This window comes from Hydra vulgaris, chromosome 02 (genome assembly GCF_038396675.1).
Source record: "Hydra vulgaris chromosome 02, alternate assembly HydraT2T_AEP".
Lineage (NCBI taxonomy): Eukaryota > Metazoa > Cnidaria > Hydrozoa > Anthoathecata > Hydridae > Hydra > Hydra vulgaris.
The window spans coordinates 49299583-49314676 of NC_088921.1; the positions used below are offsets into that span (position 1 = coordinate 49299583).

Sequence of the window (15094 nt, forward strand, 5' to 3'; positions counted from 1 at the left end):
TGTTTCTCAAACTCTTCATTTAATTTAAAAAGGTAAATAACTATTTATAAGGTTTAACTTTTTTTAAAAAATTTAATTTATATGATAAATCTCTGTGACGATGGGTGGCCTGAGCTAGTGAAGGGACCGAAGCAAGTGAGTGACTCCAAAAAGGGCCGATCATGTTATGTAATTTCTTAAACATTGTTTGATAATACTTGTATTACTTTTTAAAAATGAAATTTATAAGATAAACAGAAAGCGACTTAGGGCCTTCACTTATGACCTCCAGACTCTTAGACTTAGGGCCTTAGACGCTAAGGGTCCCCACTTGTCATGAAAAGTGCTACTGATGACATAAATAGCATAATTAAATGTAATTAATTATGTTATTTATCCAATTAAAAACATGAGTATGTAATTTAATACAAAACAGCTGTACGGTAAAAAAAATTTGTTATCAAGATAACTAGTAAGCTAATTCATTTTTAAATCAATATTTTATACGAATCCAAATAAAAACTAATTAATTTACATATTAACTTAATAAATAGTTTTTTATTAACCACAGAGCTTTGTAGTTTTTTTTTGTAAATTGCTTTATTTATAACTGTTTATCGTCTGAAAAGTTTTGTTCTCAAACGTTAGGAGAATTTACTCTTAATTTTGCCCATTTTTTTTTGTTTCCCAAAAAAATTACAGTTTTTTTGCTTTTTTTTTTTGTGGGAAATAATTTTTATATATAGAATACATAAATCCCATAAGTAGCCTCCTCATCTGTAGTGGTCTTCTCGGCCTTGGGGAGGTAAATTAACAAAAAAAAAAAAGAATGAGGCTTGACTTAAAACCAACAAAAAGGAATAAAAGCTTACATATGTGTTTCAATTTAGGAGATTACATAGGAGGTGCAATTATCAGAGGAGAAATAAAAGACAGCAGCCACAGGACCATCACAAAGAAAATCATGAAAGAATTCCATTCAGCTTTAAAATAATAGTTTAAAGTAGGATGATGAACATGATGTAGAAAACGTAAGAAATAAAAGTTTTAGTAAAATCACAGCATGATATGTACCACTTAAAGAAGAATGAAAAGAAACTAAACACAAGGCCCAGAAAGACAAGAAACAAGTCAAGGAGTAAACTTAAGTGATTTAAATATATCAAATAAGGTAAAGTTAACTACAGTCACTGGCCACAATATTATGATTAGCTCAGTTTTTCTACATATTTTATTTTCAAAGTATTTTTAAAGTAATTTTAAGGTGAGTGTATTATTATTACTAACTTATTATACAATACTGACATCTATCGAATAAAATAGAGAAAATTTCTTTATAATCATGGCCAATGTGAAGTTAGGTGTGTTTTAAGTCAGCAATGTGAATTTTTGTCAATTTAAAAAAAAAATGTTGTTGATCTGTCACACATTTTTTAAATTTTTAACAGCTTTTTTTTGAGTGAAAAGTGTTTTATTATTTTTAATGCATTTTATAAAGTTATTATAAATAGCAAGAATTAATATATGGTATCATTTTATTAACGTTTTTAGTGTAATAGGTTGTAAATGTGCAAGGGTAAGGACATAAGTCCAAGCAAAATTTCAGAAGTAAAAGCACTTTTACACCATTCAGAGCGTTCACAATGGGAAAGTGCTAAATGTGTAAAGTTTTGCAACCTTTTGTCAATAAAATCAAACACAAAATGGAAAATGACATCACTCTTTCTCCAAACAGGAAAGGACGGAGTGGGTTAAAACGTAAAACCACTCCCAGGACAGACAGGATCATAAGAGATATTTGTCTGGAAAATTGAAAAAAATTATCCCTCTTTCTGTCAAAATTTGTTCAAGAGTCTGGAATACAAGTTTCGGAGTGCACAGTGAGGAAGCCTCTAGCTGATTTTTTCAGGTGTATTTTTCCGACAAATCAACTTTTGAGATCTTGTTGGACAAAGCCACCTTCATTTGAAAAAGACCAAGCAAAAAATATCACCCAGATTGCATTGTACAAACTATTAAACATCCAACTAAAGTTTTGGTGTGGTCAGTTATTAATGGTAAAGGCAAAAGAAGACTATATATTTTCAATGGGATGATGAACCAAATACAGTATCAAGAGATTATGGAGTGCCAACTTATCCTCCAAATAAAAGAATGGTTTCCAAATAACAATACATTTACAATTATGCATGATAGTGCTCCATGCCATAAAGCTAAAAGGATCACAAACTTTCTTAAAACAAAAAATATCCCCATTTTAAATCGGCCAGGGAACTCTCCAGACCTGAATCCGATTGAGAATTTGTGGAACATTCTCAAGAAGTAAATCTCTCACGAGGTTTCAACAAACAAAAGGGATTTGATTGAAAAATTACTTGATCATTGGCACCACAATGAAAAAATTAAGACAGCAGCAATGAACTGTATTAAAAGTATGCCAGGCCGAATAACTAAAGTCATTTCGTTGAAAGGAGGAATGACAAAATATTATTATTTTTTTTATGATATGCAATCAAAAAGAGTAATTGTTTGTTAAAATGTGTGTATATTGATTTTGAAATATTATTTTATTATTAAGGAAACATATTTTATCAATAAAATATAACTAATATTGCAATTGTACTTTTTTTATACTTTTTACAAACCCTTGAAGTTAAAAATACACAAAAATTGTAGGTGATCATAATATTGTGGCTAGGGACTGTATCTCGTTAAAAGATTGAGAAAGATAATAGTAGATTGATAAAAAAAAAGGGTTTGATCAATTTATTCAGAACCAACATTTAACAAAAAGAGTGTAGTCTTGAGAAGAACAATAAAGAACAAGAAGAAATGGAGCAGTGCTAAACAAAAGTACATAAATAATCCTGAGATTCAAATCTGATTTCACAACAAATAGGTAAACTAATACAAAAGCATATGCCAGTCTAATCATGTGACTATTGGTCATGTTAATCATGTGACTATTGGTCATGTTAATCATGTGACTATTTGAGACTTTGAAAACCAAAGAATAAAAGCCATCAATACTGAGAATTTTTATAATCTATAATTATCTCACAAAGAGCATGTAAGACCATTGAAAATTGTATTTCTCAGATCATTTTTCACTACTGAACTCTAATGGAAACCATATATTCAAGCTATTGCAAAGTTAGTATCTTGTAAACTTACTTATCTGTATCAAGCTTGCCACTTTCTTTCTGCTGATTCGATTTTCTAGAACTATAAACTTTTATTCTGTCCTTATACAGAATGTTATCATATTTTAGGCTGGTTCTTCTTTTGAACAAGTTCCAAAAACATTTAGTAAACCTAGCTGGTCATACTCTAGTTTCTAAATTTGAACCTCTATCCCATCATCATAAGGTTGGATTTCTTTCTATACTACCATGAGTGAGCACATCTCTTGCGCTAACTACTAAACACAATATAGCGCCTAGCAATCTAGCGCCTAGCCCTTTGTTTCAGCGAAGTAAAATCCTTTTACTATTTTTGATCAAAAAACTTTTTTTTTCTCCCTAAAACATCAATGATTTCAAATTCTTTCCTGTTTTTTTGTTTACAAGTTATAAAAGTCTTCTGTCAACTTGCTTTTTAAATCTCTTCTTCGCTTTCTAGTAACACTCAAACTACAGCGGTTGCTTGCAGCCTTTGTTAAAAAAGACCAAAAAAAGAAGTTATGTTATATATGTAGATACTCTCATTTACTTTTTTAATTCAAAAAGCGACTTAATTCTGCAATAGATATTTTTAAATATGTTCTTGGTGAGCTTAAGGAATTTTGGAAAAAAGCTGGAGTACTAACTCAATCAGATAACATTTGTTATCTGATTGAATTGGTAAAGGAAAAACGAAGAAAATTGAGCAATCAAGTTGAAATGTTAAAGCTGGAAAAGTTAGATTTTGTGATGAACTTAAACAACTCAGAACATTTCATATGAACAGCTGCTAATATCAGAAAAACCAAAATGGAAAGAGGATTGGGCATTATATGAAGATCATAAGAGTAGCAGAAAATGTCACATGACAGACAATCAATTTCTTAATAGTGCTGATAAAGAAGATCAAAGTGATATGGAATTTACTCCTTTAAAGAAAAGAAAACAACCTTTAACAAATTCACTGAAAGTATCAGCTCTCAGATGTTGTTTATCAGTTTGCCGATAAGGTTAACCTAATGTCTCTGTCAATATTAACCGCACATCATCAAAGACATAATGCAGACAAGACATTTTATCAAATAAAACTGACTGAGAGATAAACAAACCCATTCTAATCATATTCATTTAGCAACAACTTATAATAAAAAACATGTAGCAGTTTTTTTAAGCAGATCTCATAACAAGTACTTTATATATTCATTTTTTGTATAAAATAAGTATATTTATTATTGTTGATTTCAAAAAAATTAATTTAACTTTTAACTTGCAGGCCAAGACTTATTGGTGTACCTTTAATTAAAAACTCAACTGGTAAAATTCAATGTAATGGAGCGATGAAACTTGTGCAAGAATGGGACATTTTGGAAAACATTGTTGGTATATAATTCAATACAAAAACCAGCAACACAGGTACTAAAAAAGAAGCTGCAAATTTAATCAAAATTGAGTTTTCCAATCACTCTGAACCAATCCAATCGCTAGCACATTGCCATCGCCATAACAAGCTACACATTAAACATGCTTTTGCAGCATTATAAAGAAATAGCAAATGTCCAGAATGTCTCTTTTTAAATGATTGTCTCTTTTAAAACGATACCAAATTTGAATTTTTAAGAATCGTTATTGATTACTCAAACTTTAATTTTTTGAGTGGCCTACTGATAACAAATCCAAAATATTTAATCAAATTTAATTCTTAAATGGGATTACCCATGCTTTGACACAAAAACATTTGCATGAAAAGGCTACTATGACTTAATAGAGTTATTAACTCTTATTTACTTTGGGGGACAACTAACTGACATCTTTGGTATTTAATAGAAGAGCTTGTTATTTTATCTTTATTTATTGAAAAATTGTCAGACTTCACCAGAACAATAAAGGCTTTTTTTTTAAAAAAAATCTTTTTTTAATCCCAAGAGAATAAAAAATATTTAATAGGGAAACCAACATTTTCATCATTGAATTAAACCTTAAAATTATATTTTTAATTGGATCATTTTCAAGAATAGCTCTAGATGAATCCATAAGACTAGACATTATTCAAAGATTATCAAACTGGAAAAGTGCACCAAAAGAGGAACCAAGCTTATTGGTGATTTCCGTGAGTGTGCACAAATTTAAGAGCAATATCAATTTCTTTTGCAAGTTGTTGAACAACATAGAAAGCAATCTATTTTGAATCCAATCTATTTTATCATCCATCTATTTTAAAATCAAAAGTAATTAATACTTTATAGCAATAAACTTAAAAAAGTAAAATTAATAACTTGTGTTATTAATTTTACTTTTTTAATAATTGAATTTTAGTTACATTTTTGGTCATTTCCATTTTAAAAAATGCTTCTGTATCATAAAATACAGCCTATAAACCCCTAGAAAATAACCAATTTTTCTAAAAATTTTCTCAAATGTTATTCTGATAATGGTTAATATATACATAACATGAAATTAATTATTTTTTATTCAAATTATAAGTTATTCAAATTTAAAGTTGAAAAAAGAATTAAAAAACAAATTTTTTTCAAGATAGCAACCTCTAAATGAAATTAACTAACATTACACCTGTTCCATAAAATTTGAGACTAACTTGAATTAGCAATTTAATTAGTAAGCTTTATAAAATAATTAGTTATGGTATCAAATGAAATCAAATCAAATGCTCTTCCTTCCTCTTTCAATTAGCATATAAATTCTCTGATTATTTTTTGTTTAGATAACAATTTAAAATGCCAAATCAACAAGCCCTGAAAAGTTGTATGTATAATTTAAAAAAACAAAACATGAAGATGAAAAACACGTTGTTTGGAACCATTTCAAGATGGAGGGCTACTCAAAAGCTACAATTTATAGATATATGAACAGTCACAATCAAAATAAACCATTGGGTCGTAAAGCTGGAAGTGGAAGAAGGCCTTACTCTTAATACACAAAACAACCGCATCAAATTAAAGAAAACGTTTAACAATCGAAGTGTGTCACTTTCAAAAGATTCTAGAAGACTTGGTTGTAGCAAAAGCACCATCGAACGAATCTTAAAATGCTTTAAAAAGCCTATTCTTTGTTATAAAAGAAAAAAAAGACCAAGCAGAACTCCTGAACAGAGGCTTTGGGGTTGCCGAAAATGTGGTCGACTTATTCAAAATATTGCAACCATGAACTTATTATTGACGATGAGTCATACTTTACTTTGTTGAATAGCACACTGGCTGGTAATAATACATACTATTCAAATGATCAAAAATTGACACCAGACATTGTTAAGTATTATGATGTTGCAAAATTTGAAGAAAAATTACTTGTATGATCTCCCCTCGAGGGGTCACATCTATTTACATTGTTCCTTCTGGCCAAGCGGTAAACCACGAGATCTATTTAAAAGAGTGTTTACAAAAGCGCTTGCAACCTTTTATTAATAAATATTATCGAGACACCAAGTATATCTTTTGGCCTGATTTAGCAACATCTCACTATACTAATTCGGTAACAAAATGGTTAAAAACCCAGAAGATACCATTTGTTCAAAAAAAAGACAATCCAGCAAACTTACCAGAAGCTCGTGCTATAGAGGATTTTTGAACAATGCTTAAGAGGGATGTGTACAAGAATGGATGGTCTACAAATAATATATCACACCTTGAGTGTCGGATTCGTTATTGTACCAGTAGACTTGACCTAAATGCTGTACAAAAGCTGGTACAAGGTACCAATACCAGACCGATCAAATTCGAAGATATGGAGTCTTGCGATAAATTTATTTTTATTTTCCTATTCTGCATATTTAATTTTAAGAACACACCAAAAAAAAATTTTTTATTGTGTTTATTTAAGTTTTCATTCAAGTTTAAAGCAAATTTAAATTATTTTGTGATGATAATATTATTTCTTTGATGTGCTGATGCTTTTCCTTGTATAGCTCAAAACTTTTTTTAAACCTATAATATAAATAAAATATTGAGATATTGGTCATTTTTCCATCAGATAATTGATTCCAAGTGAAATCTTTTTTGCTGGTTGATGTTTGGGAAACTTCATTTTTGTTACAAAAGTTTTAACTGAAATAAATGAATTAAACCTCCTAAATAAATGAATTCAACCTCTGAATTGCAAAAAACTGTATAAAATAAATGCAAACTGGTTATTACTATTCATGTTAGCAATTTTTGTACCCTCATTAGGAGATAACTCTTCTTGTTATCTCCTAATGAGGGCTCCAAAAAACTTTGGTTCTGAAACCAGCTGGTAGTTAGATTTCTGTCAGAGATTTAATAAACTAACTATATTCAAATTATATATTAAATTCAAAGAAATCTAACTTTTTAAACAATCATGTTTAACGAAAATCAATTGAATTATTTAAGAAAAAGCATGACTATATACTAAAAACCTGAAAATCTAAAAACTGTTCCTAAAATTTATCTTTATTCTGATTGACTTAAAATTTTTAGCTTAGTCTGACACTTATATGTAGAACAAATCTCAAGGTCAGCCAATATAATTTAAGAAAAAAAAAATACTTTGGTAGTAGCTTAACATAAAATGTTATAAAAACTTTGGTATAAAAGTAATAAAAAACAAAACAAAAAATTAACAAATTTTTACCTAAATTCAAAGTGATGGCAGTTTTTTACCAGAGAACATTTCCTAATTAACTAATACATGTTGTAGTTATCCTCGTTTTAATCAGGAAGAATTAGTGGAGTATAATCATCTTGGAGTAAAACTAGCAGCTCAGAGAAGGCTTCTTTATGAACTGGGGATCTCGGAAGAACAAGTACAAAATAAATATATAATTTTTTAAGTAATGTTAGTATATTGCTAAGGGACGGTCCAATTGTTAAAAAATTTTTTAAGGGGTAATTTATTAAAAAGTTGATTTCAATTTATTATGATTTTGTTTCCACGTCAAAATATGATTCGAAACTTAAGCTGTTAGCTATTGGAACACAAAGTGGATATTTAAAACTGTAAGTTTTTTTTACTTCACATATTTTTGGGGGGTAAATGACTACTACACATATTAATGTATTTAACTTTTTTTATACTGAAATTTATTCTCAGGAAGTTTATTAGATCCTGCAACTGGATATAAATAATAATTTTTAATTAGTTTATAATGATTGTTTTCAATGTGCCTAATACCCAAACCTTGTCTCAAATTTTATGGAACAGGTGTTAGTTTAATAGCTGTTGCATCATTTGATCAACAGGATAATTAGCTTTTTCAAAAATAGAGTTGTAATAATTCAACAATTTCATTTGAAAATTTGGACTTTGTTGTAGTTTTCAATTGATTAAGTTTTGCATTTTAATATTGTGAAGTGCTATCAGTAAATATTTATAAAATATTGAATTATTGTTTGCATTTTCTTATAAATTTAAAAAAAATGGAATTCAATTTAGAAAAAAAAAACATTATGCAGAATATCAAGCTAATTAGGTTTCTTGAAGTCTTGCTAAAAAGAAAAAAATGTCCATGAAAGATCTAAGAGATATTGAAAAAAATTGGAAACCGATCCTAATAAAAAAGCATCTTGTTCTACTAAATCCAAACTAAGAACTGTAAAAAGTCACACTCTAAAAAGAAAACTTCTAAATCAATCTCATATCAAAGTTTCAAATATTCTAAATCAAAGACAAGCTTATCATTTAAAATTCATTTAACCAAGAGGAAAAACACTGAATAAGGTTTTAAAAGTACTACGAATGCAAAGGAAAAACAAGCTGAAGTTCTTTCTATTCTTTTAAATAGTTTTGCTTGTAAAGAAAATCCTCCAATCTATCCTCGAGTCTACCTCCAGCATCTTCAAAGCTGTATGGACATTCTGAAAAAGACATTTTAGAAGTTGTAAACTTTTGTAACAAAAATGAAGTTTCCCAAACATCAACCAGCAAAAAAGATTTCACTTGGAATCAATTATCTGATGGAAAAATGAGCAACATCCCAATATTTTATTTATATTATAGGTTAAAAGAAAGTTTTGAGCTATACGAGGAAAAGCATCAGCACATCAAAGTTGAACTCAGCAAAATCCTTCAGTTTATTTCTAATCAAGTCAAAGAGGTACACATGCTCAGCTACAATGCCACGTCTCAATTTAAAAACTAAACCATTATAGCTGCAATGCTTGTGTTTGAAAAACGTTTCAAGAAAAATCCTTTTAGCATTTCTTTGCAGCAAATCATGGAAAAAGAATGGTTGATTGAATAGGAGCTATTGTTAAGAAAACCACAGCTCTAAGAGTCAAATCTAGTTGATGCAAGATCAAGCCAGCAGCAGATTTTGCATCAGCAAACAAGATTTGCAAATATCTTTGTTTGATAAAGTGATACAAGACAACAACAAAATATATTTGAATTCAGTTTAATTTTAAGTCATTCAAAAAAATCAAAGATAAATCAAAATCTCATTATTTTTATATTCAGAATATTATATTTTATTTTATACATTTTATATATTATTTTATTTAGGAGGAAAAAAGAGAGATAAAAAAATTTACATTTATTGAATTTTAAAATTCATTTTAAAAGCACATTCAAATTTACATTTTATTTAAGGATTATTTTAGAGTAACAAAAAAATTACGGAGTAATATAGAAAAAACTTTTTAGAGAAAATCTCTCTGCATGAAACATTACTGAACTATGGATATATATAATTATATATAGCCTTCTCAGGAGACATGTGCAGTCGCACACTTTATACGACCATGCAATTTTTTTCTTTAACAACTTGGCCAACGGCCTTTGGAAGTTTTGAAAATCTGAGCATTTAAAAAATGCGCTGAATAAACAAATGTAAACCTAAGCTAAAATTAAAAATAAACCAACCTTAAATTGAAAAGAGAAATAAATACTAATAAAAAAACTAAACTAAAAAAATAAACATCTTAACGAATGATAAAGTTTCACTAAAGTAACAGTACTTCTACTTGAGTAAAAAGTACTGTTTTTTTTTTTTGACAACTTGACCACTACTGTTTAGATGTTTTAGAAATGCTTTAGAAAATGCACTGAAAAAAGAAACACTAAGCTAAACTTAGTGTTTCTTTTATAATACTAAGAAGAAAATTTTAAAAACTAAAGAAAAAAGAAAAAAATTCCATACGAAAAAGAAAATATATAAGCACTTTAATAAAACTCAAAAAACTCAAACTTGATGCGCTTCTGTCAATGTTTACATATTCTTTTAGAGCGCTTATGCCAGTTTTTGCAAATACTCGGCTAACACCCTGAATATACATTTATGTATAAACTTAATCAAATGGCATCTTTTTAAACTTTATTTACATTTATATGAAAATGTAAAAGATAATAATAAACAAATGGGTTGAAGACCAGAAAATGTTTTTGTTAGTTATTACAGAAAATAAACAAGAAAAATAATTAAAAAGCAGCAAATGCAAGCCTTCCCAAGAAGTGTGTGCAATTGCACACACTTCTCGGGAAGCGTGTGCACACAAAGTAATTTTTTTAGACAAACTGACCAGAGCAGTTCACATTTTTTAACTTATAAAGCGTTTCAATAATTCGTGGCAAAAAGCTAAACTTATCTACTAAAAAAAACAACCTATCCTTAAAAAAGGAAACAAAATTGTAACGAAATATCAAGTTTAATTAAATAAACTAGAAAATTTAATAATCAAAAAAGAAAGTTAAAAAAAGAAAAACTTTTGTATTTTTTTTTTAGAGTTATTATTGTTTTTAGCTACCAAATTTTATACAAGTTGATGAAAAAAACATATTATCTTTTATAACAATTTAACAACAATCGAAAGTTTTGATATGCCATTTATTCACGATTTTTATTAGTCTGTATAAAAAAGAAACTAATTTGCTATATACGCTATGAGAAATTTTATTAATTTTTTTCTTGTTTTTTTTGTTTGTTTCGATGTCTTTTCGCCTTTAAAAATGTTTTTTCTATATTTGATGTTTTTCTTAATAATTATATAATAGGAAAACAAGAAAATAAATTGCTATTTATTTGTAAAATATATTATTTGATTAATAAATTTTGTAATGACGGAATAATTTAAATAGTAACATGGTTTCTTCAATAAATGTATTTACCGCATTCAATGCGGTAAATACATTTATTTGAAAAAGAATGTTTAAAATCCCTGAACCTTTTATGATCACCAAATTAAAGCAAAAAAAAAATTATTTTAAATATACCAAAGCAATCACCATGAAACATAGTTTGATAAAAACTATAATATGTCAAGACATTTCAATAATTAAAGGTAATAATTGAAGTATTTTCTCTGTGGAATACATTTTTTTTCATGTTTTCTGGCAAAAGTCTGTTTCTTTCATTTGAAAGAATGTCTCCAGCAGTTAAAAACAACCTTTTTGCTTTGGTAGATGTTGGTCGAGGTCTAAGGAATCTCTTTGCTACTTTTGCCAAACCAAACTTTGCTTTTAATGTTGTTTTCTACTATAAATCTATGAAACTTCAGACCTTCTTCGGAGTTTGAATCAATTTTTGAGATATTGTCAACCCAACAAGGCATTGCAAATTCCAACATTTCAGCCCTCTGTCGTTTTGTTCTGGTGTCAAATAAGGGTATTGTTCTTTTTTTAATTGTAATAGGCTCAACTTGATCTGAAGTTGGTATATTTTCAGGACTGCCGGTAGTTGTGAGTATTGCTTTTTCAGTTAGGAGATTTTTTAGAGTAAACGACTTTTTAAATGTGATGAAAGTCCGCTAAGTGATTGAAGTTTTGGATTGTGCGATCCACGAGATATTTTCAAATTGCAGATATTGCAAGTTCCGTATTTGAAATCACTACCTGTCACGGTAAAATGATTCCATAAACCAGTTTTTTATCGATTATTTTCCATTGTAAAATTTAGCACTGAGAAACTTTTGATGAAACTATTGGTTTGAGTTGCTTTACTTAAATGTTAATTCATTTTAAGAATGATTTGAGAATAGTAACTTAAAACTATTATGTAACATGATTTCAATTAAAATATCTACAATTGTTATAATTAAAAATTGATTTACTAACAAACGATTACAATTAGGAAACTGTCATGATCCCACTCTATATTAAAACTTAAAAAAAATCTTTTAAAAGTTTCGGTTCATTTCGGTTGCGGTTTGAACCGAAATTTCGGCCGAAACAGGAAAAGTAAAAAAATTGTTGAAGCAGAAATTTCGGTTTTGGCCGAAGCCAAAAGTTTCCGTTCACTATTTATATTGCCCAATTTTATTCTTTTACATGAAAAATTTGCTAAATTTTAATTTTGGTAGTGGAAAATAACAAACGCCCTAAAAATAAGAAAACAAAAATAGTAAAATATTTAGGTATATTATTCTTTTGAAAACATTTTTCTTTTTTAATATTCAAATTTTTAGCTTATATTATTTAGATTTTCTATTTCCCCTTCGTTTCTTTTCTTTGAGTATTGCTGTTTTATTCTCTGGTCAAGTTGTCTAAAAACATTACTTTAGGCATGGACGAACAAGGCATGCAATCGTAGACACTTCCAGGGAAGGCTTACAAATGTGTAAAGTATGTTAAACAATAGTATACTGTGAAGACAAATTAACACCCCAGAAATGGATAGCATTTTATTTACATATACATTACACACAAATTTGAATGTGCTAGGAATACATCAAAAGTAAAATTACTAAGCATATTATCACTTAAATCAGTATCTCTAAACAAGTGGTAAAAACTTACTAACACCAGCTGCAATTGTGTCACACTTTGTAATATCAGCACAATCACAATCCAATCCAACTGATCGACCAAGAACTTGAATTATTACTATAAAAATAAAATTTAAAAATTTATCTACAGAAATAAAAATAGAGCATTTATTTTATAATTTATTTTTATTTAATTTATATTATTTAAAAAAACAAATTGTATACCTTTACTATCCGCAAATTGCAGTCCCTTGCTTGTTGTTATAGCAGGTACTGTAAAAAGTAACTAAAGTTATTATCAAAAATTCTAATTTTTACAAATAAATTCAAAACAAAAGTCTTGATAAACTAATAATAAGAGAAATATAGAAATAAATGAAAAATAAATTTATAGATAATTCACACTCAAAAAGGTTTTAGTAAATAAATAAATAAATCGATTTCTAAAATTTATTAATATTATAAGCAATTAAAATTTACTATCAAACCTTTATGGGCCAAATTATGAAAGTTACTTAAAAATAAAATTTAATGATAATTTCACAACAGTTGAGGGTTAAATTAATAGAAAATATAAATATTTTTTTTGCTGACGTTAGCAATATCCTAAAAACAATTGTTGCCATTTGGCAACATTGGCCTTTCGTAGTTATTTATATATATTTAAATTATATATATTTATAAATTAAAAAAAATATATTTTAGAAAATGTATAAATTTTCTATAATTGTATAAAGAATACCATAATGATAAAAAGCATTCATTATGTCATTAACATAATTAAAGAACATGCTTAAGATTAGTCTTATAGCACAATAAGTTTGACTATGCTTAGTCAGTACCAATATAATTTATAAGAAAAGTAAGTAAAAATTATTGAATTTATTGTAACCAATATAAAACATATTGCATATACATATTACATAAACATAAAAAATATTGCTGGCTACATACATTTCATTCCTAATAAGTAATATGTTATGTAATTTTACCACTCTAAATACACGAAGGAGTTATTTTTTGTAAAACCCATGGAAACAGTTTTTGCTGTGAGTCAGGCAAAGAGCTATTTTGCATTTTGTACAATATACCCGACTAAATCCAGTCTTGCAGAATTGACACCTGTTTTTTGAATCTTTATATTCTGGCCAATGACCTATGCAATCATAGCAAACATCCACACTTTGGGTTTGGTACTAAAGGTTTACAACCACGTTTACTTGTACTTTCATCAATATCAACCAATCCCTTTAATGGTCCACCAACCGATATTGAAGATAGTTCTTTTCCAGCAGATATAAGAGCTTCAGCCACACTGGAAATAAATTTTAACAGTGAATGACTTGTTTTGAGTATATTTAATTGATCAGCATAACGACATTATAGTCCATCCATTGACTTTACTGATATCTACACAATGAAATATCACCTTTAAATACCACCACTTAGCTTTTACTGGGGTGCGATAAAGAGGTATTAGCATGTTAGCTAAGTAACTCCTCCCACTTATTATACTCCTTTACAATTTCAGGGCAAGAAACATTGACATGTGATTGAGTTTTTGCGGCCAGTAATGTGCGGACGTGGCGCAGTGGTTAGAGCGCTTGCTTTATAAGCAGGAGATCCAGGTTCGAAACGAGCTCTGGACAAATTTTCGCGTCACAGTAAGGAAGGAGGCGTGAACTTCCTGGTTAAATGCACTTCGGCGGTGCTCTGTTAAAAATTAAAAAAAAAAAAAAAAAAGTTTTTTGAATATAAAATTTTAATTTCAAAGATATCACTTTTTCAAGAAATTTGTAAAAAATATTTGTAAATAAAATAAAAATAAGTCAATTGTAATTTAAAAAGTTATTTAAATATACAAGATTTTTATAGGTATCAAAAATGTAAGTTATTTTGACTGTATTTGTAATAGTTCACAATATTGTTGCCATTTTACTTCTTCTATTCCAGCATTTTCAAACACAATTTCTACTGAAAATAGAGCAAGCTTGTGGACCAGATAGTTTTTTCAATATGTTGATGTTGGGAATAAAACAGTAGTAATCTCTTTCAGGCCAGTTAAAGTAATTGATGGACCTTTTGGGTGGAGAAGCTTAACTTTAGCATCAACTTCTTCTAGGTTAGTTTCAGTTCAGGTTAAGTGGTGGATCGGCAGTTCAATGCCGATCCACCACTTATCATCATAGACTACAGGTTCATAACCTCCTAAAGTGATAGTATCAGGTTAAAAAATATCTTGTTTCTTTTTAAAGTTTAAGAGTACCAGGTAGAATTCTTACA

The 15094-nt window shown here is 28.4% G+C and overlaps 1 protein-coding gene across 3 annotated transcripts in view; it reads right to left on the bottom strand.

Moving 5' to 3' along the window:
• The window catches only part of LOC100207134 (glutathione S-transferase), a 37851-nt gene that overhangs the window by 8334 nt on the left and 14423 nt on the right, over positions 1 to 15094 (bottom strand). For all 3 annotated transcript variants that reach the window (XM_065791227.1, XM_065791228.1, XM_065791229.1), the window contains exons 3-4: positions 13037 to 13084; positions 12843 to 12929 (exon numbers count right to left, since the gene is read on the bottom strand). In XM_065791227.1, coding sequence (XP_065647299.1) covers positions 12843 to 12929; positions 13037 to 13084 — 135 coding nt within the window. The remainder of the gene's footprint in view (positions 1 to 12842; positions 12930 to 13036; positions 13085 to 15094) is intronic.